At 38.2% G+C, this 21926-nt stretch overlaps 1 protein-coding gene across 1 annotated transcript in view; it reads left to right on the top strand.

The window, feature by feature from the left end:
• hcn2b (hyperpolarization activated cyclic nucleotide-gated potassium channel 2b) overlaps window positions 1-21926 on the top strand; it is a 102334-nt gene that overhangs the window by 17876 nt on the left and 62532 nt on the right. Inside the window, 1 exon segment of the mRNA XM_028816226.2 lies at window positions 15843-16004. Coding sequence (XP_028672059.1) covers window positions 15843-16004 — 162 coding nt within the window.

The raw sequence follows: 21926 nt of genomic DNA, 5'->3' as shown, positions 1-21926 counted from the left end.
TGAGTTATGTGACTAAGAATCACCGCGGATGATGCATTACATAACTCTTTTATGATTTCTTAGTGCAGTTACAATATCCTATTGTGCTGTTAAGCATACAGAATTCGACATATTTTTTGCAGCCAATTGCATATTTTTCTCTTTTTCCATTCTGTCATTGTACAAAACAGGCAAGACATCAAACAGACATTTAGAGGTAGCAGAAAGTTTCACAAACCTTTTCTTTGTTTGCACAGTCCACAATATCAATTTTCCTTTGTATATGGTGGTATCATTGTGCTTCTCTGCTCTTCTTTTTCTTGTAGATTTGATTGGACTATTCTTGGTTTCTGGACATGGTATGCATTCACTAGTTGTGATCTTTCTTGCACACAGAAGCTCACCCCTACGACTCGAGGCAAAATTCAAACTTTTTGATTTTGTCACGGATAGTCATAAAGCTCTATGACCAAGATGATTTAGGTGTCATACTACATGACTGGCAGTCGTAAATGCTATGACTGTCCACAGCTTGCATAGATTATGTAAATGGCAGCTATGACGGAAGAACACTTGAAAAATTGTGTACTGTGATGAATACCATGGCGCAAGATCCTTGTCATTTGTATGAAGTACAGTAAGGTACCTGCATATCTATCACAGACTAGTAATAAAATTGTTCAGGTTCGGATTCAGTGATGTCTTTGAGAACCTTCCAGTTTGAATTGGGTCCCCATATAGGGCTAATAGATTAAAGAGGTTTAATATCTTTCTCCTGTCCCTTAGTTAACGTTCTCTGTCCTTTCTGGGCTATGGTGTCTGGAACTGCATACAGGACTGCACATGCTGTCTCACAAGCACAGAGTCATAATTTTCACTTATTTAGGACCTCTAGAAGCACAATCTGTTCAGACTTTAAAGGAAGCAAGTAGGTTGTCATCATCTGGATTGGTGTGTAGTCTAGTAACTGTATTGACAACTGCCAACATTTGTGGTTTAGGGCCAAAAATGGTATATAATGAACTACTCTTCCAACACACCAAAACAAGGGTCACAATATTTGAACCCCCATTAAAAAGTGTGATTGGATTTATTTGAGATTAGTGGAAGTCTTAAACTGAACAATTTGGGCAAAACTACAATGTAAGAAAATGAATACTTACAGTTAAGAAGCAAGCTAGGTGTCTGTACATCAAATGGGAATACTGCATATGTAATTCTTTCATTCAGGGCAGAAGACGCTCCTTCACATTTGCTCACCTTTCCTTTGCCTTGCTTTTCTGTCAGCCTGGCTCTAATGCTCCAGGGATCTTTTACATTGGCTTTGGCATAGACTTGGTCATGCTGCTTGCAGAGGTCTCACATTTTAGCATTCCCAAATCCTATACTGTTCTAGTTCCATGCAGCTTCAAGCCTGTACTGGTGACATGTTAGAAACTACAGTGGCTCAGGTGAAAAATACTGGACTGTACTAGCCTTCATCACAGTTATAATTATCTCTGCAGAATGTCCACTGAGTTGGGACTCTGAGAGGGCATCTTGAAAGTTAAAGTTCAAGATGGGTGTTTCTAAATGTGTCTTGTGAAAATCTCATAAATCTCAGTTCCTTTCTGTATGCTCCAGACCAAAAGATATTAGACAGGGTGCTGTTGTTTGGCCTGTCAGGATATACTCGTTGTGCAAGTACTTTAATACTCTAGCTTTACAACAATTTCTTTTACAGCATGCCTAATTATTTATGTCTGAGTGGACAACTGATCTTGGTGTATATTCACAGCTTGTTGCCATATACGTACCAGCTAGTGGTTATTATGAATCTTGGAATTCATGATATGGCCACACTGATCACTCTCTGTACTCTCTGGTTCCATTGTCTTAACCTCTGAATAAGACTTGATTGTAGCTATCATGTAGTCTGTCCTGATACAGCCAAAAATATGTCATGGACTGCACTGGTACTTTGTTTTGCCTGCATTATTTATAGGCTGGGTATATCTTGACCCCAGAGATCCATGATGCCACTCATCCTTATCTCCCTAACTTTCACTTGCTCATTCTGGTGATGATTTGCTTCCTGAGATCTGTGGTAGCATATGTCCATAAGTGAGTAGTTGGGTGGCAGGATGTGCAGTCTGTACCAGGAGAATGACAGCCTGCCCTCTTCCCCTTCCCTGCCCTTACCCCTTATAGGGCTGCAACCCTGCTGAGCTTTGATGAGTCAGAGTGCCAGCTCTGTCGTGCTCTAATGGGAACTATTACTCTGTTGATTGCCAAGCAGTTATTTTCTCAGATTGTGACCCCTAATTACTTAATCAAACTCAGCGATGCTAAGACGCCAGTCGCATAGCACGCTATTGAGGTAAGTTTGGAAACAATGAGGCCCTTGCTGATTTACTCTGAGAGCCAATTTACACATGCCACAAACAAAAATAACCATCTCGGTGAGTAACCTAGCACATTTCTACCCTTTTCCAGGTGTGTGGTGCTGCTTGGAGATTTGCCTACCACAGATCTGTTTCCTAAAACAGTATTGAAATTTACTAATTAGAAGAATAATCCTCTGCCATTCAATGTGGGCTTTGAGATCAGAAGCTTATGGGGGTCACAAGAAACTAATAAAATGTTCGAGGATGTCCCAGAAATAGCTCTGTCTTCTATCATAAACTGGACAGTTTTCATCCTTTCAGCGTGGCCCAGTGGCAAAGGAGCTGGATTGCATTACAAAAGGTCTGAGGATCAATCCGCACCAATCCATCAATGTGTGACCATAAGATAGCTACTTCAATTGAAGGAATATGTTTAGTGTGCTCTAGAAAGGCATTGGACATGACATTCTCAAACTTTCTTAATCCATTTCAGTAGTGAACAAAGCACTTCCCTGCAATTGGGCACAATGAAGGAGAAAACCAGTCCAGTGAAGGGCCTATTAATGCACACACTTACCCAGGGACAATGTAAGATCCTCAGTTAAGCAACACAGATGTCTTTGGAAAGTGGGGACCTTGTCAGTTGGGTAATTGGGGGGTGGTAACAATTGGCAGTCTGACTTTTGAAGCTCTTTACATTTAGGGTAGAACAGGCAAAATGGTTTTCTAGTTGTCAATATGATGCACTGTAAAATGCAACATTGTAGGATTAAACCCCACCACACTGACAGTGAAAACCTCAAGTGATTCACTTAAACTAATAGTTTAATTTTGCAGAGATATGGAAAAGTAGTGAATTACATTTTGGATAAAAGCATCAGATAAAAGGAACAAAAAAAAAGGACTGACCCAAATGGTGTATCACAAAGGCGTGGCTGGTCTGACTTTATAACACTGAGAAAATTGCTTCATCCACTCATATTGTTTCTATGAACATGCATCTCTGTTGTAGCACTCACCGTGGAGTGCTTTTTTGTAATAAGCAATACTTTATGTAATGATTTTTAGTTCCTGCCATGTGTTTATTTTGCTCATTTGGGTTAGATTCTGAAAGCTGCTTTGTCTGTTACTGATGTGAGGCCAGAGTGTCCGATATGAGCTTTTATTTTTTCTTTTATTGGGCTCTTGTATCCAAAAGGAATATGAGTTTTTTCACCCAAGGCATTTTGCTGCTGTGGTCAAGAATTTGTGCTGCTTCTAGGGCCAGCACCTAGTTGCATCTGCTTTCCTTACTGTTTATTTTGTTTGACCTAGTTTAGCAGAAGCTATTCCTGTAGCAGTTTAACATTGGACACAAAGATGGAGGCCCATGTTTTGAGGATCCCTCAGGCTGATACTGCTGATCTCACATATAGCAGAGTCAATTATTCTGTTTGTCTAATATAATGCCTTTCATATCTATCTATCTATCTATCTATCTATCTATCTATCTATCTATCTATCTATCTATCTATCTATCTATCTATCTATCTATCTATCTATCTATCTATCTATCTATCTATCTATCTATCTATCTATCTATCTATTCGTTTTATTTCTTTTTTGCATATCTATGCACTTATTAAGGGATTTATAGTAGACAGCAGATGGCCCAAACTGTAAATACATTTTCTTTGTGACATCTGATTTTGGGATGAAAATAATTTGATGTTGCAGCCCTGCTTTTTTCTGTCAATTTATTTTTTTCCTCAATGTCACCAGAATGAAACACATTCGAAGAACAGCAAATCCAATTGTAAGTTAGTAAAGGTCTTTGTCAGTGTTTTTCCTCCTCCTCCTCATCATGGCAGTGTTCACTTACTATATTTTTTAATATTCTAGCCAATCAGATTCAAACAAAAGAGGTCATTTGCATTTGTAAATCAGCTTTACAGAATGCTCTCTTGTGATTAGTTTAGCGGGCATCACATGCCCTCAGGGTCTCCGGGTACAAAGCAAAGGCTGAAATGATTGCCAGCTGACTACTGAAGGCTCTAATAGTGGTTAACATGCTGCTGGCAAAAAAAAAAAACCACACACACTATGCTGAAATATATTCATGCCTCTACATTTTTCAGGGTCATTTTGAATTGTTTTCCATTAAAGTTTTCAGACTCTGTTTCTTTGGGTACAGGTAGCATGCTAGTAATTCAGTAAATTTATGGGGCAACAGATTGACATCCTTCACTTGTATATCAAAAATATTTAAGACCAACAAATCCTTCTACCCCTCAACTCATTTTTTTATTAATGTTAATTACCATTGGCTGTCATTCACAGTTAAAATCTTAGACTTCTCCTAAATGATAGCTTGCTGATGTGACTGCTTCAAGTGTGTTTCTGTTTAGGTTGTTGGAATGGAATGAATGGTGCTGTGTTGTCAACACAGATAACGGCAAATTTTTGTTTTTAGCTTTTGATTTTCAGGAATTATTTGGATCTTTTCTGTAACCTCTTTCTCTATCTGCCAATTTCCTCCCGAGAGATGGTCTCTTAAGAGGTTATATCTATGCAGCATCTCTACACATTGCTCCTGAAATTGTCTTTAAATTCCTTTGCTTTCCATCCCCTGCCATGCTTTCTCTGAGTGATCTAGAAGAAGAAAACCAACTTTGGAAGCTTAGCCAATAACATCCAAACATGGAATGTCTAATGATCATCATAGCTCTGATGTTTGTGGGGGCTACTTGCAAGCTGATGATCATTTACCTAGTATAGAGGATCCTCATACAAGCAGTGCTGGTGGAAGATTTTTCTGTGTCCTTGTAAATTTTAAAGTATCAGCCATCAAATAGTCTCTTCTGTTGACTATAAGCTGCGCTTACAGCAATCAGGTGAGAGCGCAGCTCTTTGTTGACCCTAACTTTTTGAAACAGGTGATTACTAAGGAAGACCAATTGTTCTGCATTTTACAGCATTTCATAGGCTCAAATTAGTGAGGCTGAAGCTAGGATATTGGGAGATAGCTGAAGAAGGTTTTTGATGGTCTTGGTGGTCTTGTGCTGGCAAAAGCCTGAAATTCTGTTTACAAAAGAGGAGCTCTTGTACATTTCTGTTTACTTTTCTAGTTTTAATGCTGCAACTTTATTTTTTTCTAAGGGTTCTATTTCTGTTTAGTTTTTAGTGACGGGTGAACTTTTAATTTATTTTCTGTGTCCTCTGTTTCTCTTTATTTTTGTGTTGGCTATGTACTTTTTCTGGGGAGTCTTATTTCTGTTTACTTCTCACAGTTCTGTTATTCTTTGCACTTTTTCCTAGTTGGTTCCACTTCTGTTTACTTCTTTGCTGATGAAATTCACACTTTTTTCTGGGGGCTGTGTATCTCTGCAAATTTCTTTAGTGATTCTAGGTTTTTTCAGGATTCCATTGCTTTTTACTTTTCTGGTTTCTGGGACAAAGTAATGTTTTTTCTAGGCGATTCATTTCTGTTTTTACTCCTGGTGACTGAAATAGTCAGTAGAAGCATTTTGATGATTTACATTTACATGCTTTTCTTTGTGGGTTATGTTTCTAATTTGTGTTCTTAGGGATTCTCTACTATTCTAGAGACTCCATTTTGGCTTTCTATAGTTTTTACTTCATTGGTGACAGATATTTTCGTAATTCATTTCTGTGTGCTTGTTTTTTCTGTGCATTTACAGTATAGTAAAAGCGCACACTTTGGTGGATTCTGTTTGCATTTTTGGTCCTTGAAGCAGTTTCCTTCTTTATTTGTATTTCTCTCTATATTTCTATTGACTCTTCCCTTATTTGTGGACTGAAGCAGCTGCGTGGTTTACTTTCTGTACTTTCTCTCTCTCTTTTTTTTTTTTTTTTTTTTTACTAATTTTGCATTATTCTGACACTTCATTTTTTGCTGACGTTTCTGGTTTCTATAATGCCACTATATTTTTTCCAGGGGTTCCATTTCTGTTTACATCTTTTGTGACCGACAGTTTCATCCTTATTTTTCTGTGGGTTATGTTTCTCTGTACTTTTTCAGTGATTCTACACTTTTCTGAGGACTCACATTTCTGTTTATGTTTGTGGTTTCTGTGGCACTTTCATGCTTTAATAGTGAATTCCTGTGTTTTAGTTTCTTTGGTGTTTTTATGCCTTTTTCTGATCCCCTTTTTTGTTCGTCATCTGTGACTGTTCTTTTCTGGTTTGCTCGCTTTTTTGGTAACTGTGACATTTTCTTCTTTTTCCTTATTGACTCGTTTTTTTTTTCCTTACATTGGAAATTCCAAGCTACTTTTTAAGTAATCTATTCCCTGAGTACGTTTTTTGTCCATAGTGATATTTTTCTATATTGTTCCATTTCTCTGGGGACCCCATTCCTATTTGGTTTTCAATTCAAGTTTTATTTGCCAGAGTTAAGTATCACAATATAATTCTTATTTTCAATTAGAACAATCTAGGCATGGCATGGTGGCGCAGTGGTAGTGCTGCTGCCTTCACTTCCCGGGTTCTCTCTGCGTGGAGTTTGCATGTTCTCCCCATGTCAGCGTGGGTTTCCTCCCACAGTCCAAATCATGCAGGTTAGGTGCATTGGCATTCCTAAATTGTGCTTGGTGTGTGTGTGCCCTGCGGTGGGCTGGCGCCCTGCCCGGGGTTTGTTTCCTGCCTTGCGCCCTGTGCTGGCTGGGATTGGCTCCAGCAGACCCCCGTGACCCTGTGTTAGGATATAGCAGGTTGGACAATGACTGACTGACTGACAATCTAGGCAGGAACAGGCTATTCATCCCAACAACCTAATTGAGTTCACCTAATTTCTCTAAAATAATATCAAAGTCGATTTTTGGTTGTTCCCAAAGTACTCTACCGTCTACCACACTGCTTGTTTACTTATTCCAAGTGTCTTTCTAAATTTGGGTGAGATTTACTCTTAACAAGTTTCCATCTATGCCCTCTGTTCTTGTTGAAGAACTCATTTTAAAGTAAAATGTACCATAGTAATTTTGTTCATAATTTTAAACACTTCCATCATGTCACTTCTGAATCTATGTTTGTTTAAACTAAAAATATTCAACTCTTTCAATCTTCCTCATAGCACATACGTCTCAGGCCTGGAATCAGCCTACTTGCTCATATTTAGGCTGTACTACTGCTTTATTTTTTCATAAAGACCAAGACTGCACACAATATCCTAAATAAGGTCTAACTAGTGTGATACATATCTTAAGTATATCATACCTTGAAAGGAATTCATCAATTCACAGGAAACATTGACTCTCTATTATAAAAATAAATCTTGCGATGATACAAGACTTTTTTTCTGCGACGAGATGTGATCTTTTGAAGAGAGACAAAGAGACACTTTCACATCCCGCAAGACGGACAAGTCACGTCACACTTACAACTTTTTGGAAGCAAGTCCTGTGATACACATGCAGAGCAGGTTAGAGATAATTGAAGTAGGAAAATTCGAAAGTCTCAGAAAAATGTGAGTAAAGATCGCATTAGCGCAAACAAACGGAAAATATTACTCGGTGAAATAATGGAACAGCAAAAAGAGATTGCATTGTGTTTGAGGATGTCTGGGGGACAAGAGAGACAGGTACTGTACAGGCTTTTAAATGTTTGAAGCGCCGCACGAAATGCAGATCACGTGGCACAGCAGCAGCAGCAAGCCAGCAGCTGATCGAGCAAAGAGGAAGTAAAAAAACAACTGTCATTTGTTTCCCATTATATCACCGTTTAAGAGAAGTTTCGGAGGAGCGGCCGCATCTCCTTTGGGTGCGTTTAGCCCCCCTCTTCACAATGGTGTAGTGCTAGGGGTTGGTGAGCGAAGCGAGCAGGGGGCAAAGCCCCCTAGTAGTTTTATATTAACCAAGCAGCACCACAATTCAGCTTACACATTTTTTATCTATAACATATGTCCTGTTTAAAATTGACTAAAATATTCCCAAGTCCAAGACTGTACATGTGAGCAATGTGCCTGCATCACAAGGTCACATAAGAGTGCACTATTACACTTAAGCCATTGTGGGCAAAAATATATATAAATCACTTAGATCATTTTGGATTTGAAAGTACTCCTAATACCTTAACAGAAGTAATGTGGATAATGCCAGAGAGGATGAAAGTGTGTTAAGAAACTTGGTTGTCATTTTATACACCATACTACTTACATGAACATTTATTTTGCTTAACTGGAAGAACCCTAGTCAACCTTATAGGGAATGTGATGGTCAGTATTATCTGAAATAAAAAAAAAAATCAAATGCTCTTTACAAGGATCTTTTTAAAATATTTTCAGAATTTGGCATGGATTCATTAATGGAATTCTAAACTAAACATGCTGATACTTTTCTGTTTTATCTTACTAAAGAACCATTTTATAGTTTTCTGGGAATAGAGCACTGTGTTGCATGGATTGGCTTTGGAACTCATTATAATTGCTATATTCTTTCATTGTGCTTTAGTTATATTTTGTTATTATCTTCATTTTCTGATAAAAATAAAATAAATTATAATCTTCCTTGACTTGTACTCCACACATTGGCCTATATAATCTAGCATTCTTTTCTTCTCATAGTAACAATAACAAAACCAATCTAAAGGACACTGTGGTTGTAGAATATGCCAGTGAACACATAGAACAGAAAACCATGAAGGAAATCAATATAACATAAAGCAGTATACAAAAATGAGCAGTTTGTAATGCAACAATCATGATATATAACAGTAGCAACCTTAAAGGCATTTGTGCAGGCAATCATGATACATACTTTATTGTTCTGTACTAAATGCTTCTTTTGATCCTTCTGATCTGGGTTTTGGTACTTTGAAATTACTTTATACTTTACTTTCTATACTTTTCTAGAACTTCTCTTTCAGCATGCTTTTTCAGTGATTTAATGACAGACATTCCATTCACATTTTATTATTATGGTGATTCCAAACTTTTTCTGTGGATTTCATTTCTGTTCACTTTTCTTGAATCTCCATTCTTTGTACTTTTCTGGTTACTCAGGTGTTTTTATACATTTTTATATGGGCTTATATTTTTGCTTATTTTGGTAACGTTTAGATTTTTTTTCGGTGGGCTCTGGTTCTTGGCTGTGTCTGGTGATTGTACTTCTCTTTAGTTTTATTGACTATTTTATTGTTTAATGTTTTCCAAGGCACCCGATTTCTTTACCTTTTTACTGAGTGTGTAACTTTCATGTTTTTTTCTGTGGGTCCTATTTCTCTGCAGTTTTTTCTGAGAATATTTTTTTTTGCTTCCAATTCTTTATTGATTCTTTGTTGGGCCATCAAAAGCAGATATGATGAACTCATACTGGGCTTTCATCTATGTGGCTAGAAACACCAGTCTTTACAACAAGTTAAACGTTTGGGTTAAATGAATTTGAAAGATATTAACAAATGCAGAGAGATAAAAACTGATAAAGCTTTGTTTAATGGAGGATTCTTTAATGTGGGACAAACAACAGAAAGACACAGAGGCATTATCTAACCAATAAAATGGTCAGTAAACTGGGCAAGCACAAGCAGTGACAAAATTGAGCAAGCAAAAACATATTTAAACATATTTTAAAAGGTCAAAAACATAAGCATTAGAAAAGATAAAAAGGTGAGTAAAGATTCAGCAACACAAGTGACAAGAGTAAGTTGATCCCTGAATAAGCAGGATGATATATGCTAAAATGCAAGTCATGTATGTCCAGTGGGAGCTTGCGTATGGTGTAAAGGTCATTCCTTGAATGGTGCCACCTCAAAGCCACAACAACGACAAAATACCCACAACAACAATACTAGTCAATTATGGCACAAATGGTAGTTTTTTTTTACTTGGCTTGTATTAAAGAATCTTTTAGCATAAAAGTGCACAGTCTGGCTGTATCAGGAGTCTCAAGATAATAGACGACAGAGATGAATATAACCGTTAGCAGAGTTTGGATTGGATATGTTTACAGAGAGCAACAATGGACGTTTATAGAGGTGTAATGAATGACAGGCATGGGCTGGCGTCCTGACAAGAACAGGGTATGATTCATTACTCAGTCAGGAGGCCACTGTAGTTAAAGAACAGGAGGAGACTACATGCTCCCCTGAACTGCTAGGTAGCAGCAACCCTGGAGTCAGGTGCACCAGGAAGCACACATAGTGCATGCCGGGAATTGTACTGCCATAGAGCAGCCCTGTTAGGGTCTCTGGGTGCCACTAAGGGGTGCTGCTAGGAGATGTGCTCCTTGGTTCTTGGGACTTCCAATTGACCTGGAAGTGTTTTCCATCAGGTTATGCCCTGGCACCGGAGGTACTCTCAGGCCCAAGATGAAAAGAACTGCTCTGCCACATCCAGGCAACATTCACCAGGGTGGAGTGGAGGAACATGAGAAAGAGAAAGGTGAAGGGAATATTGATAAAGAACCTTATTGTAAGGTATTTTTGTTAATAAACATGTGCTATTTGAACCCAGGACTGGTGTAGTGTGGTTGAGTTTGGGATTTGGGATGTTGCAGCACCCCGTACTGCTCAGACAGGATAAACTAGATCAGCAGATGTGGTGCTCCATCGTGCCGGGGTCTAGAAGCTGTGAAATCTCAAATGCAAGGGTAGTCTAACACTTTTTGTAACTATAAGATAATATTGTTTTGAAACAATGAACCAGTCAGTGTCCTACTTGGAGATTTGCCACTCCTTTCTATAAAACAAACAACTTTCTCTGACTTTCTCCCTGTAGTGTCCAAGAAACACTTTTTCATTGATTTATGTAGCACAAGAATGAAAACAAAGGCAAGTAATACATTATCACCAGTAGGGGGCGTTGCAGAACTCCAAACCCCAGACACAACCATCATGACACAAGTCCTGGGATAATAAAAAAGATTTATTTTCACAAATTCCATTTGAAAAGGATTCAACAGTGGCATAAATACAATGCAACTATTTTTCTCTCTCTCTCTTTCTTACTTTCTTGTCCTCCACACATCCCAGACAAGCTTTGTCCATCCTCCACACTCAACTCCAACTCACCTGGATGATATTGAGTGGCTTCTTTTATCTTGGGCCTGATAGTACTTCCAGTGCTAGAGCTTAATACACTGGACGCACTACCGGGTCAAACGGAAACCTCACAAAGTAGAGATGATAGATCCCTGCAGCACCCCCTGGCGGTACCTACGGAGCCTGACAAAGCTGTCCAATGGGATTACAGCTCCCAGCATGCATTGTGGGCATCGATACAGGTAGCATCACCTAGGAATGCTGCCTTCAAGTGTATCAGAGGTGTATGTACTCCTAACAGGTTGTGTCCCCTGTCCTTTCATCACACTGGTCTCCCAGCTGGGTATTGTTCCTTGGTCCAACCCTACCACACCAACGTAGCCACTTTCAAACTGGCATCTCGTGTCTGTCTCCTGGCTGAGGCAGGGTGATCCTTGCTTTCCTTCTCGTGCTTCTGAAGGGCTGGCCTTCTGTCCAGATAATGAATCTTACCCCATTCCAGCTGGGACAGCCACTCATGTGTGCCGTCTATCACAACATAAAAAAATGAAAGTCAAGCACTGTAACATACTGATTAGATTAGATTAGATAGAATAATAATATTAATAATAATAATATTAGTAATCAGAAAAGCAAATATATTGTATATGAAGGAATAATATTTTATAGATAAGCTACATATATGAGAGTAAAGCTGATTAAATATGCAGTCCTTACTGATGCATTGATTAGTACTCATCAGTGCTGCCTGCAAAGTGACACCATGCACTTTCCAATGGAGATTCTTTTTCTTATACTTTTTTATTACTCTTTCATTGTCTTCGTTTTCCTAGGAGCCTCTGCTTGTTAGTTTTGACTCTTGTAGTTATTTAGGAAGTTTTCTATTTTACATAGTTCTCAATTTCTCCTTTTTTTGTCTGTGGCACTTCTTTCATTGGACTCTTATTTCTTTGTATTTTTCTGTTAACTACTCTAGGGGTTCAGTACTTTTTTTTCTACCATTTTACTGACTGCTCTTTTTTAGAGGCTGCATTTCTGTTTTATTTTGTAAATAATCTGGTGATGCAGATGTTGATGTTTTCTTCTGGTGATGCAGTTGTTTTCTGTAGAAACTTTTGGATAATCTAGTGTTTCTATTCTTATTTTATTCATATTTGCATTGCAATTCAATACACCATTCTACAGAAGCTATTCTTTGGAAAGTTACTGTATTTCTTAGACTTTCTGGTGATTTATTAGTTATTAGTGATTTTACAAGTTTCTTTCTTTCTTTCTTTCTTTCTTTCTTTCTTTCTTTCTTTCTTTCTTTCTTTCTTTCTTCTCCTCCACACATCCCATTTACAATCTTAAAACCAAAACTGTAAGATCAGTGGTTTCTGCACTCATTTTACTCTCATCAGTTGTATAAATGTTTGATTTTGGTCTGGAGGCTAAGTGCCATTTTATCTTAAGGAGTTTGAAATTCAGCTGCTTACCTTACATGACTGCTGTATATATTTCAGTGATTTACTGTATTTATAGTCTCAAAATGAATACAGTACAATTTGTGTAAGTTTTGTTGCTGTAGTGCTTGCTGAACTTGGTTATGAAAAAACATCAAAAGGGTTCCTAAAGTGCTATAGTGAAATTGTTGACTGAACAACTATTTAACAAATGCTTAAATACTATATAGTTATTATTTTATTATAAATATAGTTATTACACTGCATACTGGATAAGGGGCATCTAAAAAATTTACAGGTGAAACTAGGTAAAGTTAATTGAACTTTAAGATGTCTGATTTAGTGCAGTCTCTAGCCACATAAATTAGGAAATAAGATGGCACCTAGCTCTTTATCCAGGAATTACTCTATTTGATACCCTCTGGTTACTTGCAACAGTTAATTTCAGAATATTCTGAATGAGCACTTTCACTGTAAAACATTTGATTAACTTCTTACATAGCTGTTGGCCGAATTAAATAAAATGGCAAAACGAGCATAACTTCTTAGCCTTCACCAAAGGAGAAACTCCATTGCTAATAAGTGACGTGAGAACAGAGTTATAAGCTTTTTAGAAATCAAATTGTCAACCCTATTCTCTGAGAGAGGTTGGGAGCATGCACTGATATAGCGTGTTGCTGCACCCACCACATGGCAAACCACCTCAGAATCACAAGTTAGGACCCGAGCACAACTGTGCAATGGGTGACACCTCAGCACCACACTAGTTTGAAAGGAGTGGAACAGTGTGAGGTTTTTTATAGTGGCTGGATTGCCAATCCTGCCACCAACCCACAAGTTTTTCCTGCAAGTTGGAGGACCTGCTTGCAGGGCTGGATGCAGGTTAACGCCATACACAGGACCAAGCAATTGCAGGTTAAGGGCCTTGCTTAAGGGCCCAATGGAATGGAATCAATTCTGACATTTATGGGATTTGAACTGGCAACCTTCCGATTGCTGACACAGATCCCTATCCTCAGAGCCACTACTCCGCCCGGAGAGGGAATCAAAAAAACATGAATGTTAATTCTTGATGTAAAATTTATAAATGGCTCATATGGATAAGGACACCCATCTATCACCATAACCATTTTATGTCAAAAAGCGTAGTGGGTAGTGAAAGTGTCACTGGCGACTTTCAGGACACACTAACAGCTTGTTGCTAAGTAGAAAAGCATCACATATCAAAGGATCAAATATGTAGCCAGTGTTTGATTAGAGAAGACACTAAATTCCTGGAGATGCCTGCATATTATCATTTATTTAAAAGCCTGTATGCAGTTGACTTTTTGAGCTCATTTTTGTTCAATATGAGCAGTAAAATAGTCATTATATTCCACTTGATTAGGATTTATTTTCTTTTTTGGGGTATAGCAAACCACTATTAGCCTCCAACCATATATTTAACTTCCTTTCAATATGGAATTTACAGGAAACCTTGGCCATTTTAATGTACTGTTTACAGTATATCAATATAATTGAATTATTCTTCATTGTGGAGTTGTACAGCTGTAAGTGGATGAATAGATTAATAAATTTCATCATGCCTTCCTTCAGTGTAAGTAAATACAAAATGCATTTTTTTAAAATCAAAAATATGTCAATTTTGTAATAGAACATCCATTCTTAAATTAGTAATAGCCTTCAACTTTTTCATGTTTACAATTAACAGAAAAATGAAAAGATGTTAGCATAGGAAGCAAGGTGCTTATACTTTTTCAATTGAGAAGCGTAGGTATTAGGTAGCTATCAAATCATAACAGTTAAACTTAAAGAATGCACTATAAGTGAAAGAGATACTGGTATTTCACTTACAACGGTTTGACTTTTAGTCAATGCATAAGCTAAAAATATTACACATTTTGTCAACCCCTTCTTAGAAATGAGTTGGGCTCTGTGTCCCAAATATTTCAGTGTGAATAGACATGCTTTTTAAAAATGATGTGCATACAGAAAGCCCAAAGTTATTTGGCAATAAATGGTGGATTATAGAAATTTTGCTTTACTTACAAAATCTATTTTCAATCATAAAAAATATACTTTTAAACATTTATTTGATTTAGTGTAATTTTTTTTACATTTTGTTCTTATTTTTATAGGTGAATTATACATGGCCATCTGCCAAAGTTCTTGCATCGTTCTACTTATTTATAATTTCTCAAGTACCATCATAGTTGGTTGTAAGTATCAGTGGTGCCAGGCTGCTCAGCTCTAGAGTATAAACATAAGACCTTAGCTGTAAATATTTGAAGCTGTAGCAGTAGGGGGTGCTAGAGCTCCCTTGAACCCTCAGGTACCACTCCAAACACCGGGTAAAATTATAATTATTATTTATTTTATAATAACTATGTGCACAAAGCACCCTCCACTCCACACTACACATATAAGTACACTAATCACCAACATTAACCAATCCTCCACTCCCAGACACTTCGCCACCCTACCTCCCAGCTCAGCTCAGTGTCTGGGCTTTCCCACAGTCCTTTTATATTCCCTGACCCGGAAGTGTTTCCCATCCTACAGTCCATGTGATTTCTTATCACTTCCGGGTCAGATAAAAAGTCCTTCTCTTCAACCCGGAAACACGTCATTCCTTCTGGTCATATGATCATGACGTGTTTCCAGGTTATAGGGCACATACAAGTCCTTGAGCCTCCCTGCAGCGTCCTCTGGTAGGCCCCACAGTGTCCAGCAGGGTTGGGAATAAAAACTCCATTGTCCATAATTCCCTGCTGGTCTTCGGGGCACTTCCATGCTACAGGGAGGGCTCCATCTAGCGGCCTGGGGGTATTGGCCGGGATGAACAGCCGGCCATCTCCCACAAAGCATACCACCTTATGATTAGCTGTTGACAAATTTGAAGGTCTACAATAAGCATGATCAGAGAGGCATGTAAGTAACGTTCTGTGACTGACCTGTCTGAGTCCTTTATTGGTATAATAGGGGGTTTGGGGAGTGTTAATGCAGTGCAGATGTATTTTTTTCAAATGCCAAATACTGACCAATGACATATTATACTCAATATATATTTTCTATTTTACAGATCTTCCACATGACTTATGATTTGGCAAGTGCAGTGATGAGAATTTTCAACTTAATTGGAATGATGCTGCTTCTGTGTCACTGGGATGGCTGTCTGCAATTCTTGGTCCCAATGCTCCAAGATTTCCCCAATGACTGCTGGGTTTCTTTGAACAAAATGGTGGTAAGTTGTTCCTGTTTCCAGAAATTGTTATTTCATATAGTGCCTTTCATAATGATTTGCTTTAGGTAGCGATTAGTGTTCTGTGCCAGTTGTTCTGCAGAATAGCTCAAAATGTACATGCAGGATAACATTGCAGTGGGACTGTTTTGACACATAAAGTTATACTTTACATATAACTCACCTTGAAAAGTGTACATTTTTTCTCATACATTTTTTTATTGGTTGTGATAGTCTGAATATTTTGTTATATATATACTATTTGGTACAAAAAGTAGCATTTGGGTTTAGTATCTTGCAAGTAGGATAAATCTCTTATATGCCAATATGCCACTTCATTTGTGTTAGGGCCGCAACTGGAAAGGTGAAAAATTAAAGGTAATAAACTTTGATATCATTTGTAATTACTTTATAAACTTGTTGCATTTAGTGCATTACAATTGTTACTACTGGAAAGCTTCTTTATATGTAATTTTCTTCTTCTGGGGCAAGGAAACCCAATTTCAATTATTATCTCAAATGACAATACGGCTCCACTCAACCTTCATGGAAAAGATGAATGTTACATGTCAAAAACCTGACTTATTGTGCATGTGTGGAAAATTTCAAGTCTCTTCTCTTGAAAAACAAATCTGTGCATGAAAAACATACAAACAGAATTTGTGATTTATGGATGTTAAGATAATATACTATATATAAGTACTGTATTATAAAACAAGCAATTATTAAAATATATGATATCTAGAAAATGCACAGTACAGACTGATGTCAGTTCAGTTTAGTTAATCTTTTTGTCATTATACTTTGTTAAGAAGCTGGTAAATGTATTTGTTGGTAAGATATTGATGTGTACTGACAGTAGAGTACAATATACCATATATTATATGGAAACAGCACCGGTAACAACTAGACAATTCAAATAACCTACCATAATGTTACTGGATTCTTAGTAAAAAATGTAGACTTTTAAACTCATATTTCTACTTGGAAGTCTCTCTGTGTCACTTTCAGCAATAGGATTTATGCTGTTTGGATCAGAGTTTGTGAGCAGCGTGAACAGTAATGGCAAATCTGTCTCACACGATCCACACTCCTGCTGGCAGTATTTGAATTGCTGTGTCAGGCAAGCAAAACAGTACGAACAAAATTAAGATACATATGCATATTTTATGTTCATCTCATTTGCTTTATAGATTGTCAGGAGTACAAAGGGATTACAGTTCTGCATATAGAACAAGATATGTCACAAAAATCTAAATTGATTTGATTTGGTAGTACAGTTCAGGCAGATCTCTATAGTTGTGCTGTATGAAACACTGGCATTTGATTTATCATAAACATTCAAAACAATGTATACAAAAAACTGGATACCAGGACAACTGTACACAATTTCATGTGTTTTGAGTAAAGACCATTCATTACTATTATTTCTGTGTTTCTCTTCAATACTGCCTCACTAAGCCAGCATTCAAATCCACAACTGTGTTGTTTGTAATCTGCATGTTTTCCCTATGTGAATATTTGTTTGGCTATTCTAGTTTTCTTCCCACAGTTAATTGGCAATTCTTTTTCGGGTCTGTGTTTATGGGCACTGTGATGGAATGGCTGCACATCCATGGTTGGTTCCTACACTAAACCTGATGCTTCCAAAGTAGGGTCTGGTGTCCTTGATCCTGAATTGAATTAAGCATGTTTGAAAATATGATGTAGCTTGTCTGACTAGTTTATCCAAGAAGATTCATTGGATCAGGAATCTGTACAATTGTTCACATACATTCACATTTTGTACATCTGGATCATAGGCAAGCTGAGCGATTTGCTTTTGGGTTATAGAATGGCTTAGGGGTGAGAATGGAATCTTTAATTTTGTAGTTTAAAGTAGAGTGTTTTAGTTGGTAGGCCACACTATAAGAGCTAAAGATTGACCAATTCACGCTGCTAGTTTGGCCACCAGGGTACCTCTGTATTGGATGAACATTCTGTTTCTTTCTGTGCCAAATTACTGAATCTAAAGCTTATATTGGCGGTCAAAGAATTGCCTTTCATTATCTGGCCTTGCATGGCTAGGCAGCAGAATTTTTTTTTTTTTTAAAGCTAGCTGCCTTGACAGGACACAAAAACGCTTCCTGTGTGGCACCTACTCTCTCTCACAGTGGACTTAATCAGCTAATCCCAATTTGCAGGCCATTCATTTCCCCTCCAATTGACAGGTAATCATTTAATAATAAGTCCATTATTACTGGGAAGACAGCAACACTCACGGCGCTGCCTAGGAGACTTGCATCGGGGTGAAAAAATCGAACTGCTTTGAAGCAAATAACAAACTCTTACCGTCACATTGATGCTGAAAGGCAATAAAGAGGAGAGCAAGTCAGTCAGAGATGTGCATCAAGTCTCACAGAGAGACTCTTATGGGTCGAGATTATTTTTTTATACTTTTTTATAATTTGCAATCCCATACCATAGAAGTGTTTTTCTTCTCTTTTCCTTAAAACTGTATTTCAGGTAGCCATCACAGAGGTTCCTTAAATTTTGTTCATTTCTATTGTAATTCTAAATTACTTGGATGAGCTGTTATAAAGGTGATGATACCATAATTCATAGGCAAACCATCCTGAGAGTAAGCAGGGGAATTTCATCCCTGGGGAATGTTGACCCCAAATTATTTACTTCTTGGATAGTAATCAAGCTTATTAGCACATGCCCAATTGTCCTGTATTTTCTATTCAATGGCAAATGATTTGCTTTGCTCATCTACTTTGAATTGTCATATACAGGTGCTGGTCATAAAATTAGAATATCATGACAAAGTTGATTTATTTCAGTAATTCCATTCAAAAAGTGAAACTTGTATATTAGATTCATTCATTACACACAGACTGATGCATTTCAAATGTTTATTTCTTTTAATGTTGATGATTATAACTGGGGGTGGCACGGTGGTGCAGTGGTAGCACTGCTGCCTCGCAGTTAGGAGACCCGGGTTCACTTCCCGGGTCCTCCCTGCGTGGAGTTTGCATGTTCTCCCCGTGTCTGCGTGGGTTTCCTCCGGGCGCTCCGGTTTCCTCCCACAGTCCAAAGACATGCAGGTTAGGTGGATTGGCGATTCTAAATTGGCCCTAGTGTGTGCTTGGTGTGTGGGTTTGTTTGTATGTGTCCTGCGGTGGGCTGGCACCGTGCCCGGGATTGGTTCCTGCCTTGTGCCCTGTGTTGGCTGGGATTGGCTCCAGCAGACCCCCATGACCCTGTGTTAGGATTCAGCGGGTTGGAAAATGGATGGATGGATGGATGATTATAACTGACAAATTCAGTATCTCGGAAAATTAGAATATTGTGAAAAGGTTCAATATTGAAGACACCTGGTGCCTCACTCTAATCAGCTAATTAACTCAAAACACCTACAAAAGCCTTTAAATGGTCTCTCAGTCTAGTTCTGTAGGCTACACAATCATGGGGAAGACTGCTGACTTGACAGTTGTCCAAAAGACGACCATTGACACCTTGCACAAGGAGGGCAAGACACAAAAGGTCATTGCTAAAGAGGCTGGTTGTTCACAGAGCTCTGTGTCCAAGCACATTAATAGAGAGGCGAAGGGAAGGACCAGATGTGGTAGAAAAAAGTGTACAAGCAATAGGGATAACCGCACCCTGGAGAGGATTGTGAAACAAAAATGTGGGGGAGATTCACAAAGAGTGGACTGTAGCTGAAGTCAGTGCTTCAAGAACCACCACGCACAGACATATGCAAGACATGGGTTTCAGCTGTCGCATTCCTTGTGTCAAGCCACTCTTGAACAAGAGACAGCGTCAGAAGCGTCTCGCCTGGGCTAAAGACAAAAAGGACTGGACTGCTGCTGAGTGGTCCAAAGTTATGTTCTCTGATGAAAGTAAATTTTGCATTTCCTTTGGAAATCAAGGTCCCAGAGTCTGGAGGAAGAGAGGAGAGGCACAGAATCCACGTTGCGTGAGGTCCAGTGTAAAGCTTCCACAGTCAGTGATGGTTTGGGGTGCTGGTGTTGGTCCATTGTGTTTTCTGAGGTCCAAGGTCAACGCAGCCGTCTACCAGAAAGTTTTAGAGCACTTCATGCTTCCTGCTGCTGACGAACTTTATGGAGATGCAGATTTCATTTTCTAACAGGACCTGACACCTGCACACAGTGCCAAAGCTACCAGTACCTGGTTTAAGGACCATGGTATCCCTGTTCTTGATTGGCCAGCAAACTCGCCTGACCTTAACCCCATAGAAAATCTATGGGGTATTGTGAAGAGGAAGATGCAGTACGCCAGACCCAACAATTCAGAAGAGCTGAAGGCCACTATCAGAGCAACATGGGCTCTCATAACACCTTAGCAGTGCCACAGACTGATCGACTCCATGCCACGCCGCATTGCTGCAGTAATCCTGGCCAAAGGAGCCCCAACTAAATATTGAATGCTGTACATGCTCATACTTTTCATGTTCATACCTTTCAGTTGGCCAACATTTCTAAAAATCCTTTTTTTGCATTGGTCTTAATTGATATTCTAATTTTCCGAGATACTGAATTTGTGACTTTCATTAGTTGTCAGTTATAATCATCAACATTAAAAGAAATAAACATTTGAAATACATCAGTCTGTGTGTAATGAATGAATCTAATATACAAGTTTCACTTTTTGAATGGAATTACTGAAATAAATCAACTTTGTCATGATATTCTAATTTTATGATCAGCACCTGTAAAGAAATTGAAGCCAGCATTGCCATGGAGAGTAGCTAAATATCTTTTGTGCACTACTGGTAACACATTTCCAATCCATCCATCCATCCATCCATCCATTGTCTCCCGCTTATCCGAGGTCGGGTCGCGGGGGCAGCAGCTTGAGCAGAGATGCCCAGACTTCCCTCTCCCCGGCCACTTCTTCTAGCTCTTCCGGGAGAATCCCAAGGCGTTCCCATGCCAGCCGAGAGACATAGTCCCTCCAGCGTGTCCTGGGTCTTCACATTTCCAATCCTAGATAGTAATTCATATATTGACTGCACAACCCAGCAAAGGACAAAAAAAACCAGTAATAATAGTAATGGTGGGGTAACGTAGGCCCAGTGGTCACCTCACTGTTCCAGAACACTGGGTTAGAATTTGGCCTCATTACTGCCTGTATAAGAATTGCATATTCTTCCTATCCTTGCATGTTTTTTTGCACAGTCTGATGACCCAATACCCTTTACCTTGAATAATGAAAGATTTAAAAAATGGATATCTATAATAATACAAATTATAATAGTATCACAAATAATTTAAATGAACATGAATAAAATATGGCCACGGCTGTATGGATTTTCAAGTTGTTCTCCTGTTTGCATGGAATTTCTGAGGATGCCTGCGCTGCCTCCCACACCTGACAAATGTGTACTTGTTGTTAACTGACAAATCTGAATTGAAAAATTGTGAGCATATGTAGATTTATCCATGTGTGTATCCTATGACAGATTGATTTGCCATCCAGAATGGATTTCTGCTGCGTGTCTGATGTTATTGGGATAGATGCTGGCAGACAAACAGACTAAGCAGGTTTTGAAGATGCTATATTATAATTTATTTTCATTCATAACAGCAAATTCCAGGAGTCCATTTAAAAATCTATACATATACAGAACCTTTTTTAACAATGATAATTGTTTTTGTTTTTTTTTTTTTTTAATTTTTATTGATTTTATTGAAATCATACAACATTCCATACAAATACATCAATTTTACAAGAATAGGATTGAAAACAAATCAATGATAATTGTTAAACCTGGCACAATATGTGACCATGAATTTGCTGGAGTCTTGAAACTGTAATCTCCAGTTCAGGCTGTCACCCAATATTGCCTGGTGGCAACAATCAACATTTAGAAAATATTTATCCCAAGATTTTCAATAGCTTCACTTTTATTTGCAC

This window comes from Erpetoichthys calabaricus, chromosome 12 (assembly GCF_900747795.2).
Source record: "Erpetoichthys calabaricus chromosome 12, fErpCal1.3, whole genome shotgun sequence".
NCBI classification, from domain to species: domain Eukaryota; kingdom Metazoa; phylum Chordata; class Cladistia; order Polypteriformes; family Polypteridae; genus Erpetoichthys; species Erpetoichthys calabaricus.
Note: the sequence above shows the minus strand (reverse complement) of the source record. Positions and strands in the feature narration are given on the sequence as shown.